This window comes from Rousettus aegyptiacus, unplaced genomic scaffold (genome assembly GCF_014176215.1).
Source record: "Rousettus aegyptiacus isolate mRouAeg1 unplaced genomic scaffold, mRouAeg1.p scaffold_m13_p_3, whole genome shotgun sequence".
In the NCBI taxonomy this organism is placed as follows: Eukaryota; Metazoa; Chordata; class Mammalia; order Chiroptera; family Pteropodidae; genus Rousettus; species Rousettus aegyptiacus.
The window spans coordinates 147,537,410-147,550,351 of NW_023416306.1; the positions used below are offsets into that span (position 1 = coordinate 147,537,410).

Below are 12,942 nucleotides of genomic sequence, written 5' to 3' on the forward strand. Positions count from 1 at the left end.
CTTTTAAAATTTTCCCTCTAGTCATAGTTGGTTCATTAGGAATGCAGTCTGTACAGCTTCTAGAGATAACCTGGTAGTTTCATTTAATGCTTCTTATATGTGTCAAACTCAATATTAATGTTTTTACTTGTAAGCTCTTATGAAATATATGATGTTCTATAGATTATCCCAATATAGATGGAAATTACTTATTGATTTTTAAGAATTCCTGGCTGGAAACAGAAAGAATTAGATATAAGACTTAAATATAAAAGTAGAACTCTAATTCAGAATTTTCTAAGTAAACACTGTATCCTTCAGAAAAAAATATATTTGATTTTAAGTAGATGTCTGAAAAGATGATGAGGGTCACAGACATTAAAAGCTTAATCCTGAGAGGAAAAACCTAATATGTTTTTCATATATTTGTATCATTGGTAGCTTAAAAGTGGAAATAAAAAATCATTAAAACATATACATACATGTGAATACATACATACAAAGAAAAAGAGGGGTTAGGAATAATAAATGCAAGGGATTATGTTGAGTGGTGTCTTGGAATCAAAAAACGATGCATGTTCATGTATTATTTTGGAAACTTAACTCCTGGAATGAATTTGCTTGATTTCATATAATTCTAAATAATCAGAACTGTTGTAAGATCAAGCATAGTGCTTTCCACATAGTAAATGTTCAATAAAAGATTTGTAAAAATTGAACAATTAAATTTTCTAACACTGGTTTATTAATCTTTCGTAATAGGTGGTATATTCTAGTAATGTCCTAGGGTTGGTTGAGAATTAGATTGAAACTTAATACTTTAAACATTTGGAGGCTTATACTCATAGCTGACACACTAATAGGTGGCAGAAAGAATTAGAACAGAATATGAATGAAGAGTTACTTTGGGTGTTTTCCCTTGATTGAAAAACAAACACTTCTTTTGTCTTAAATATTTTACTCTTTTCCTTTCTGCTATTAAGGGAAAAGCTTTCAGCAGCAAAGGGAAGCCATGAAACAAACCATAGAAGAAGATAAGGAGCCAGAAAAATCAGGTTGGACACTTTTATTTGACATTAATGAGAGGTTTCTTGGTTCTCCATCTGGAATCATGTTTATATTTATATATTAGAACTGTCAAAAACAAAATGTATTTATGCCAAGGGTGATGTGGGAGGCAAAATATTATCTTAGAGCTGTAAAGAAAGGACAAGATTTAGGTATTAAAGATTGTTTATAATGCAAGATTAATGGAAAATTATAAATACTTCCATGAAAAAAATTTTCTATGAACAATGTAATAAATGTTTATAAATTTAAATTAAAAGCTATTTGAGTTCTTCAGTTGAAAAACATAGCTTTGTTCAAGGAACCAAATACCAAATTTATAGTTATGTTTATGATTATTCAACAGGAAAACTATGGTGTGCAAAGAAGAATAAAAAGAAGAGAAAAAAAGTTTTATATAATGCCAATAAAAATGATGGTAAGTTCTACTCTCAGAGATAGCTGGATTTATAACTAAAACAGGTCCACCATCTAACACTTGAAAGAAATTAAACTGATATTTTCAGGGAGTTTTGGTTCTAGTTTTGCCTCTTAATGTGATGAATGTTCTTAAGAAAATCATGTAGCAGAAATTATTTTCTTTTGGAATCCTATGAGTAATGCAGTGCTTTGAATTCTGAGAAAAATTAAAAATTAAAAGTATCAATATATATAGTGTTACATTAATATTCCTCTAATTTTGAGGAAATTGAATAGAAATTTCTCTAATTCTTTTCTGTTTAAACTATTCGTGAAATTAATACATGCTTCTAATAAGTTCTAACAATATTTTAAGTAAATAAAATAAGGTGTATTTTACATAAATAAGGAATAATTTGTCTACAATAACTCCTGTCACTGAGGCAGCCCATTCCGCATAGCCTACTACCTGCTGGTTGATTCAGGTACAAGAAGAGTTTTTTGTTTTTTTTTAATTTATTGCTAAGATTCAATTTTTTTAAATTGTAGCTTCTCTTAAAATCGTAAGTTCTGATAACACTTGGCTCATATCCCAAGTGGCAACAGTCTGCTGGACCTGAGTGATGGCTGTTGCCTTTATATCGGGCACCTACTTTCTTAGTTCCACAGTCTCCACCACATCTAATTTTTTAAAAACCCAACCTGATTTACTGCTTTTAGTGCCTTCTTGGTTGGTCCTTATGGACATTAGAATTTGCTACTCCTGCTTTGGTTCATGTTAGAAACAAACCAAATAATAAAGGCAATCCTTAACCTCTTATTTGTAAGGCTTATTCTCTTAATACCTTGAATTTTTTTAAGCAGCATAAATTAAACTAATGAAAATACAATGTTATGTAAAACTAAATCTGAGATTCCCTCTCTGTTGATAAATTTTTTTTCCAAAGTAAACATCCTTAGTGATAACTGATATACTATATAACTAAGAAGATTTATTGAATTTTTAATACTTTCCTCTATACTCGGGTAATCAGTGTCTCTTTTTCTTCATCTTTTGAAACACACTAAAATTAGCTGATTCAGTTCTAATAGCAATTATACTGGAGAAAACTTGAAAATCTGTTTACATATATATAAACTAAATCTGTAAATCATAATGCTCCCGCAGTTTGCTCATGTTAGAAAAAGGAACTCAGATTTTTCAGAGGAAAAAGCATTCAGGGAAGGGAAAGAATTACATTTCTGTTCATAATAGTGTCATAATTAATATTTGTATTAATAATAACTTATTTATAGTAACTTCTATTTTAGGGGCAGTAACTGTATACCTTAGATACCTACATCCATTTAGTTCTCACAATAAATTCCTTGCAACTACAGATTAATAAATTCTGGTGCAGATATTAAAGTAACCTGCTTAAGTTCTTACAGCTAATATGTGGTTCAGCTGAAATTTAAACAGATACAGTTTGAGTTTCTAATCTACTCTGTGCTAAGCACTGGCAAGACTAAGATGGTTCCCTGCCCGCATGGAACTTAAAGCTGTGAGAGTCTGACTACACATCTGATGCTCTTTCCCAATCAGATGAAGTAGTATGAGTGAGAAGATGGCAGGGCTGCTAGTTCTCTGCCTTTGTTGACAGCTCTGATTTCATCTGGATCAAGGGCTTTAGGAATGTTACCCTCCTAGCATAATTTATACTTCTTGAATCATGACCTCAGGTTAGTATTCATATTAGTATTCCAGAACAAAGTAAACATAAATGCAAGAAGTGTGAATAGCACAGATATGACCTGTCGTCAAGCTATATGATCACTGAAAAGTATTCCAGCTCTCTCTGATAATACTAGTTATAGCATTTGTGAATGTTTGTCTATGTCAGATGTATTGTGCTCAGTATGTACATTTGTCTGATCCTTAAACCGGTCCTCTTTAAGTGTTAGTATCCCCATTTTACAAAAATGATAGATATTATCCTCATTAGTTTATCCCCTGGTGCATAACCCTCTGTCAAAGTATTGGCTACAAACTAGCTATTTTACATAAGAATCACTATAGTTATATTATATCAAACATTTAAACTGTGAAAGGAGAAGCAAATCACTTTTTTAGAAGGATTAATATGTTGCCTCATTTATCTTCATAATGTCCTGGCAAGGATATGACATAGGAAAACACTCATAATACCATGTTGATCCAAAAAGTTAAGCATTTTTAATAATAAATTGTGCTTTTCAAATTTTTTAGATGATCTATAGGTATATGTTTATTGCATAGCAGTAATTTTGTCTGAAGGACTTTTTCTTTTTTCTAAAGACTATGACAATGAAGAAATCTTAACTTATGAGGAAATGTCACTTTATCATCAGCCAGCAAATAGGAAAAGACCTATCATTTTGATTGGTCCACAGAACTGTGGCCAGAATGAATTGCGGCAGAGGCTCATGAACAAAGAAAAAGACCGCTTTGCATCTGCAGTTCCTCGTAAGTTTTAATGTGCTTTTCATTTTCCTGTGCTTTTCAGTGAATCACCTTAGAACCTAACTGTCTGGGGAAATTTTTTATTTGTTTCATCAAAACAATGTTGTCAGGAAAGAGAAACTTTGTTTTAACCAACTCTTTTGAGAATTTGTTGGCTTAGATGATCATTCTTGAAAAATTAAAGTTTCTCCTAAAAATATGGTATAATTACTTTCTTTGTGAATTTCCTTCGAGGTTCTTACAATTTCCTGTTCAATTTGGATCAGCTTATGGTTTTTTAAACCAACACAGAAAATAGAAATTTAGACATAATCTCTGAACACAGAAGTTCCGTTTAAAAATTACAGAGTACCTAAATAAACTTTAAGAAAAGATGAGTGGTAGTATGTTAAATGCGAGATGAAGTAATTTAAAGTGTAAACATAAAATGTCTTAAGATAATTAAATGCAACTATTATCAAGATACTAAAAACATTTTTGTTCATTTCTCAATCTAGAAATTAAACCAATCAATGTTAAACACATGGGCTCTTAACATTTCCTCAATTCATTATTTTATTATCTGTGTTATAAAATAAAAATTTTTTCTGACTAGCAGAATTATCCCTTTTCTTACCCTGATCCCTACCCATTCTTTTTTACCTGATTTTGATTGCCTAGATACAACTCGGAATAGGCGAGACCACGAAGTAGCTGGTAGAGATTACCACTTTGTTTCACGGCAAGCATTCGAGGCAGACATAGCAGCCGGGAAGTTCATTGAACATGGTGAATTTGAGAAAAATTTGTATGGAACCAGTGTAGATTCTGTACGGCAAGTGATCAACTCTGGGAAAATATGTCTTTTAAGTCTTCGTGCACAGGTAAAGCTGTTTTGGTTTAGGGTGTTGAATTTGAAGGCATCTTTTACAGAGTATTTTAGTGGAAACTAAATTCTGGTGTAAGAACTACAGTACCTAATTAAGTTCTCATACAGTTTTTTTCCCACTGGTTCCCTATGTGAAATCAGACAGGTTGCTAAATCTCTTTGTTTCCTCAGAGAGTAAAATACATACATCATCTTATATACATACATACATATTTTCTGAAGTTGAAAATACAGTAACTGTATCACTCATAGTACTTTAAATATTTTAGAGGTTATAAAATAATTCCTCTTTTCCAATTCTTATCTGAGAAAAATTAGAGGTCATTTTTATGGTCGTAAATGCCATAGTTCAAGTATTAACAGGTATTATAGTGAATAGTTGTATTAATCAATGAAACCTCCATTGGTTTTTATTATTTGGCAGACTAAGCAAAAACTTTAAAAATTAGTAACAATTGCTTCTTAGATTTTCATTAAAAAGTAAAATTTAGAAATTTAGAATTTTTAAGATTGTGTTTGGAAAACTTTTATAAGCTAGATAGCTTCAGCATAAAATTTTCTTAAATGTGGTGAAATCTACTGCAGAAATCATTAAAGAGGTGTATATGAAAGAGAATTAAGCCTAAAATGTCTCTTTTAAAATAGTAGTTACAATTTTTTTTGTTTTTGTTTATTTTTCTATAGCAGACAAAAGAGTTTAGTCTACTATTTTAATTACAACATTTAAAAGAAACATAAATGTTTTTACTAAATTCCTTCAGGGTTCTTTATACTGTTGGGCTAGCAGATTTACCAAAGAACTTAGCATATTGTCTTCATAATGTTTTTGGATAGAAAAGGGCATGTCCCTGTAATCCCCGCTTCGATGGAGTGCTTCAGTTTAGGGATAACACTGTCATACAATGGCAAAGGCAAGATGAAAACCACCATCTCCTAATTCAAACAGAGTTCGCTTTTTCTTGGATGTGCTTTTCCAGATTTTTTTCTTTTGTATATGTATGTGAAGTTTTTCTCTTTGATTCTGCTCACATTTAGACCCTGGTACATGGTAAGGTGGTTGCTTATTTCTAATTTCTCCAAAATGGGTTTTTAGTATTTTTAATATTATAGTTTGTATGTGATCTTATTAGCACAGTATTGTAGCATCACATAGTTGTAATCCTTCAGGGTCATTCATTTTTATTTCCTTACATAAAAAGAGCAAGCCAGTATTGTGTGTGTGTGTGTGTGTGTGTCTGGTGTGTGATTTTATAGGTACACAGTATATTTTTACAGTGAATGAATGGTAGGATCTTAAAATATTGTGAATTTTTTGTTATAAAGATGTTTGGAAATACAGGTAATTTTTTTGTTTTGGCTTTTTGTTTTTAATGACATATTTCAAGTATATCATTGGGAAGTAGTTAAATGTTGAAAATTTTTTTAAAGATTCAAAATTTCTTTTTAGTCATTAAAGACTCTCCGGAATTCAGACTTGAAACCATATATCATTTTCATTGCACCTCCTTCACAAGAAAGACTTCGAGCATTACTGGCCAAAGAGGGCAAGAACCCAAAGGTAACGTTACTATACCATTGTACTAGTCCATTGAAAATAAGCATGAAACAGTCATGGCCTAATATGTCACAATACTTAAAAGCTCTGCCATATCACTCTCCCAAAACTTGCCATGTTGCCTCTGGTTAGACTAGGGCAGCTCTCCAAAGAAGGTGGCTTCTCATGTTGTTCCCCACACATTCCCTGTTGTTACTCCAAATGTATGGTAAGCTTTGGCATTCCTTAACACTTCCTTAATCTTCTTCATATGGGTGTATGTTATTTCCAACAGGCATTATGGGATACCCCAAACACATAAAAAAAAAAAAAGTCTCAGCAGATTCTTAGGGATTACCCACTTTTCTCTGCAGATTTTCTGCATATGCAGTAGCAAACACTGAGTTCTCTTTTTTTCCTCCTCTTTTTTTCTCATCGAAATATTATGTTCTGTTCGTCTCCTCCCTTTGATCTTTTCCTCTGATCTGAAATGGAAAAAAATTTTAAATTATTTTAGATGCTGGACATGGTTGTCCAGTAAATGATAATATACTGATATATTAGTTAGAAAGCATTGAGTTTTTATTTAAACAGGTAAAATTAAAGCTTTCACAAGAGTTGCTATGTCAGAGTAACAAATATTCTTCCTTGGTTTTTGCTGATTTTTAAAATATTTCTATTTAACAGAGGAATAACTCAGGTCATCTCATTTGCCATACTGCTAAATCTCCTTAAAAGCATAAAAACAAGTAATAACACTCTCCCTTGAAAACGTCTTAAAAGTCATAAAAAGCATAACAATACTCCTTTTCTTTGATTCTTGACTATTCACCACAGCCACCAACTCTCCTTCCCTCCATGATACCTTTCTTCACTCTAGGTCTACTTACATTTCTTATTCAGTCTACGTGTATGTGAAGGTGGTATTTTTCCATGTCTTGGGCTGTAGATACCAGAGGCTTTTCTACCCTATATCTTGAACATAATGTTTAGGCTAAGTAGACTAGCTGGTTAAAGTAGTGTTTCACCCCTTTTTCAACACAATATTAAGTTCCTAATTAAGTGGAGTCAGGTTGATTATCTGTTGTCTTTAGCACTTGGGATGATACAAAAGAAATATGAGACATGGTCACAGGCTGTTCTTCAGGAGGATCACAACATAATAAGGAAGACAAGATTAACACTGTGTGAAACTTGGTGCCCCGTAACTGCTTTGGTAAACAAGTAACATGGCTTTTCAAGGAGACAGATGCACCTTAAGGACCAGAGGGGGTTCTATTCTACTCGTTCGGCCTAATTTTCTATTTTCTAATATGCATACGTTTTTTAGTTAAGTTATTCTTCAAGGATTTAATATCATGCCAAGGGCCATATGTACAATTCAAAAACATGTTAAGCAACTTTTTTTGTGGTTGGTGGTCTCTGGCAGTGATCTCATGGAATTTTTTACCTACTTTATTATTACTTTATTCAGAATTAGCCATCCAAAATTGAGCGAGGTCTAGATATGCATATTTTTTTAAAGTAGGAACTTAATCAGTACCAAAATGTTTTAACAGTATATACTATGCTTGATTTTCTAATTAGGATTTTCTAATTTAAAAATACTAACTTTATTGAGGTTACTTTACATAAATAAAACGCATGCATTTCAGTTGTGTGAGTTTTGGCAAAATGTATACCTGTATAACTATCATGCCAATCAAGATTTAGAACATTTTTATCATTCCAAAAAATTCATGCCCCTTTGAAGTTAATACCCCTTCATTCTTCCCCAGGCAACCGCTAATCTGCCTTCTGTTACTACAGATTTGTCTGTTCTGGAAGTTAATATGTGGAAACTTAGAGTATGTTTAAGTTTGCATCTGGCTTTTGATTAGCATAATGTTTTGAGATTCATCTATGTTGCATCTAACATTAGTTCATACCTTCTTATTGCTAAGTGATATATACCATGCTCTTAATATTATCACAATTTTGTCCATTCAGTTAAAACCATTTGAGTTGTTTCTAATTTTTAGCTAGTGTGACTCAAGCTGCCATGTTTGTTCATAGTCTTTGGGTGGACATTTGTTTTCATTTCTCTTGAATGCTAGATCAAATGCTAAGTGTATGTTTAACTATATAAAACTGCCAAACTTTTTAAAACACTTTGCTATTTTATTCCCACTTTGGTTCCATTTGTTTCACATCTTTACCAACTTATGCTGTTGTGGGTTTGTAACAATTTTTTAGTTCTAAGAGGTGTGAAGTGGTGTTATTATGGTTTTCATTTGCATTTTCCTGATGACTAATGATAGCATCTTTTTATGTAGTCATTTAGGCATGTTTTTTGGTAAAATGTTTGAAATCTTATTTTTTTTAATTGTTTTTTTTCTAACTGAATTGTAAAAATTCTTTATATAGTCTAGATATAAATATTTTCTCAGAGTCTTTGTATCTTCTTTTTTAATAGTACTTTTTGAAGATCAGGAATATTTAAGGAAGTACACTTTTTCATTTTTCTTGTGTTTAATGATTTTTGTCTACTAAAAGAATTTGTTTACTCCAGGGTTACAAAGGTTTTATTCTGTTTTTTTTTTTTTTTCCTAAAAGGGGCTTTTTTGTTTTGTGTTGTTTTTTAATCATGTGTGAATATCGAGTTGCTCTAGCATCATTTCTTGGAAAAAACTATTCCTTTCTTCCATTGTCACCTTTATAAAAAAATGACCTGACCAAATATGCAAGGGGAGTATGGGTGGATTATTTCTGGTCTCTATTCTGTACTTATGCTAATTATCACACTGTCTTGATTACTGTAGCTTTATTATATATGTCTTGAAAAAAGTCATAAAAAAAAGAAAAACAGTCATAAAAAGGAATGAAATACTGATACTTGGCACAACATGGATGAACCTTGAAAACATTATGAGTGAAAGAAGCCCTCTCAAAAGACCGTATATTCTATGATTCCTATATGGAATGTCCAGGATAGGTAAATCTATAGAGACCTAATGTAGATTAGTGGTAGATTAGTGGTTGCATAGGACTGGGGTTGGCAGAAAATGAGGAGTGGCTCTTAATGGGTATAGGTTTGTAGGGGCGAGACGGGGATGATGCAAATGTTCTAAAGCTGATTGTGATACTGATTGCCCAACTCTGTGACTTTACTAAAATCTGTTGAACTGAACATTTCAAATAGGTGACTTATAAATGAACATATTATCAAGAAAGCTGTTACCGATTTAAAAAAAAAAAAAAATCCCAGAGCAAAGATGGCAGAGTGAGGAGCTCTGCAGCTTGCCCAGTCTTTGGGCTGGGGGTGGGCTGGCCCCTGTGTGGTGTATAGTTTCTGCTGGCTGGAGCGAGAAAGAACGTTTTCCAATACTTTTTTAAGGCACTTTTAATTCATTTCGAAAAGAAAACAAAATTCTGAACTCAGGATTTCACAAGTATTTCTGTGTTGTCTCCTGAAGTGGGTAGTCCTGCTTCCTAGGCCACTTTCCCTAATCTTGAAATGTGGGTATATCTTCTCTACTCTTTAGCTCCATCTATGATTTGGATTGGAAAAAGGTGATTTTTTTTTTCCTACCTCTCAAATTCAGCACAGGCAAGTTTGTGAGATATACTTATCCTGCTGACTTTTCTAGGAAGAAGCAACTGACCTATGTCTAATGCTATTTGCTTAACTGTAAAGAAAGTATTTTACAAGCCAAAGGCTGTTTAATTTGAAGCAGTCACTTAGATGGTGGTATTTGTGAATTCCTTATCTTTTGTTCCCGACAAGAAGACTATGTAAATAGCAAGTATGGATGACATGAGGGTTGTTTTTAATGTCTTCCAGTTTCAGCCACTATCATGATAAGCACATTTATGACTACAGTAGCAAATGCCAAATATGTATTGAAATTTGAAATGAAAGAGATGCTAAAAGATTATATATATATGTATATACACACACATATGTGTGTATATACACACACACACACACATATATATACACACACACACACGTAAATAAATAAATCCTGGCTCTTAAGAAATAGATTAACTGGATAAGAACAAAGGTCCAATTTTTCAGTAAAACCTTAGATGTGATAAATAAGCATAAAGACAGATTATCACAAGGATAATTTTATATGTGAATAAACCATCACAGTCTCTGTATAAAATTCTTTACCTGTGTAAATCCATATTTTTGAATGAGAAGAGAGGTTTTTCTCCTAGAGAAGGAAGCTTTTGTTCTTTTTCAGGAGTCTTTGGACATTTGATACTTTTAAATGTGTTTTTTTGTTCTCTTATGGAAGGACCACATTGCACATAGATGCAAATCCTATTAATTCATGTTTGGGTTTAGTAAAAAGTTGGTAGAAGGAAACAAAAATTTTGAATCCAGTGATGAAACCTTATTCACTTGCCTGGGATGAGAGGCTGCTATATTATAAATTACTTCATTCTTCTTTGCGGAGTCTTATATAGCACTTAAGACTTGTTTTTCCATCCTGTTAAGGCTGGAAGAAAAGTGGCATAAGTGGTTTTCTGTTCAGACAATATGATGGACCCTACAAATATAACGTGCCTTCAACTTTGGACCTTGAGGAAGGTGGGGAGGGCGAGGGGAATGAAAAGTTTCCATATAACTCCTTTCTCCTATAAAAAAGAAGTGAAAATGCCTTATGCAGTTCCACCTGACTTTATGGCATTTTACATTCTATACCTCTTTTTTTTTTTTTTTTTTTTTTTTTTAGTGAAAGCATAAATAACTTTTTTCCTTTGACCAATCCCCCCCCCCAATATCCCAGCAGGTTTTACTGTACAAGTTGAAAAGATGCTTTTAAGTTTTATACGAATTAAAAGGAGTAATCAAAACACTTTAGAAAAAGAATTTAGAGGATATTTGTCTTTGTTAATTGTATTTTTTTGTCTGTTTTCTATTTAATTGACTTGTCTTGTTTTTATTCTTTCCTTATAATTACTTCAGCTTTAGTTTACTTGCTCTACTGTCTGAAGAAAACGTGATGATTTTAAAACCTTTCTTTTCTAATACGAAGCTATAAATGTCTCAGCAGTTCTTCAGTTGCATCCTACAAATTTTGAGGTTATGTTTTTTATTATTTTGTTAGAAATATTTTCTAACTCCCTGTCATTTTCTTTTTTAACCCATGGGTTATTTAGAAGTATGACATTTCCAATGATTTGGAGATTTTTTTAAAAAAAAAGATCTGATTGATTTATAGTCCCATTGTGGTCAGAGAACATAATTCTGTAAGATGTCAGTCTTTCAAAATTTGTTGAACCTTATTTTATGGCTCAACATCTGTTCTAGTGCATATTCCATGCACATCAGTCAGGATGTATATTCCGCAGTTGGGAAGAGGATGGTGTATTGCCTTTTAATTCCACTTATATTGTTGTCTCTCTTAGTATTTCCGGTAGTACTTTATCATCCACACAATAAAAGTGTTGAGTAAAAACAAATTCTCAATCTTAAGTCAGTGAAACTGTGCTAGCTAGGTGTTCCTTACTGGACAGAGAATGTAAACAATCAGTCACCTGATGGTACTCTAAATCCGAGACTCTGTTCTGTTAAAATGGGGCCTCAAGCATGGTACAAACTGATGTGGTCAATTTTCCCTATAGGCTAATTTTTTTCAGACCAAAAGTTTTTGAGCAAAAATATTTTGTTTCATCTTAGTCATGAGTTATAATTAGAAAAATAAGAGGAAATTAAAACAAAATAACTGATAGAAGCCATTTGGCAAAAGATGAAATAATGCCTTAAATCTGATTAAAAAAAAAAAAAGCTAGGTGAATTGGATATTAATGTGAATCTATGTAAGATGAGGGGCTTAACATTTACATTTCAACTCTAGCACTACAAAGTTTATATTCTGTTTTAAGTTCTGGAATGCTCTTTCAATAATCTTGAGCTTTGAGTAGACATAAGTTTTAGCAAGAATATCAATGTGTTCAATTTTAGTAGTGCAGTAGAGCCCCTGGCTAGGGAACAAAGAATTCTGTGTAACATAGCCAGATGCACAACATTCCAGAATGAAAATTAGAGAACACACAAGACACTGCCTGAGGACAGGCTAGAGCTGCCATTCGTTTAGTATGTTTCCTTCTGTTACAGAAGTTCAACCAGTTGAATGATTTATTTTGTATCGTGGGTCTAATATAGTGTTAATATGTGACTTTTATACATGAGACATTTGGACTTGAGTTTAATTAGTTCTCTTCATTGATGGATAATTTGGGGGCAGTTTCACTTTCTTGAACACACATACCTGATAATCAGGATTCTGGATAAGTTTTGTACATAGTCTTGCCACCTGCTGGTCTATGTGAAACAGTTGTTTCCCTTACTCTGTATTTTAAAGTAACCTGCTCTAGCTATATCTTTCCCAAACTCTTCTTAGGATACTTTTTGCATCTTAAAGACCTTCTTTGTGTATTGAAAACAGAGTAACAATATAATGTATAAGCTGAATATTTCCCAAAAACACATATACAGTCACCCCTTGAATAATGGGGGTTTAGAGGCACTGACCCCATGCAGCTGAAAATCATGTATAACTTTGAGACTCCCCCCAAACTTATCTACCCTCTGTATCCATGGAGATTGGTTCTAGA

The 12,942-nt window shown here is 32.5% G+C and overlaps 1 protein-coding gene across 8 annotated transcripts in view; it reads left to right on the top strand.

Annotated features, from left to right (window-relative positions):
- The window catches only part of MPP5 (membrane palmitoylated protein 5), a 77,811-nt gene that overhangs the window by 61,265 nt on the left and 3,604 nt on the right, over nt 1-12,942 (top strand). For all 8 annotated transcript variants that reach the window (XM_016131265.2, XM_036218028.1, XM_036218032.1 and 5 more), the window contains 5 exons: nt 963-1,034; nt 1,394-1,465; nt 3,764-3,931; nt 4,589-4,791; nt 6,244-6,354. In XM_016131265.2, coding sequence (XP_015986751.1) covers nt 963-1,034; nt 1,394-1,465; nt 3,764-3,931; nt 4,589-4,791; nt 6,244-6,354 — 626 coding nt within the window. The remainder of the gene's footprint in view (nt 1-962; nt 1,035-1,393; nt 1,466-3,763; nt 3,932-4,588; nt 4,792-6,243; nt 6,355-12,942) is intronic.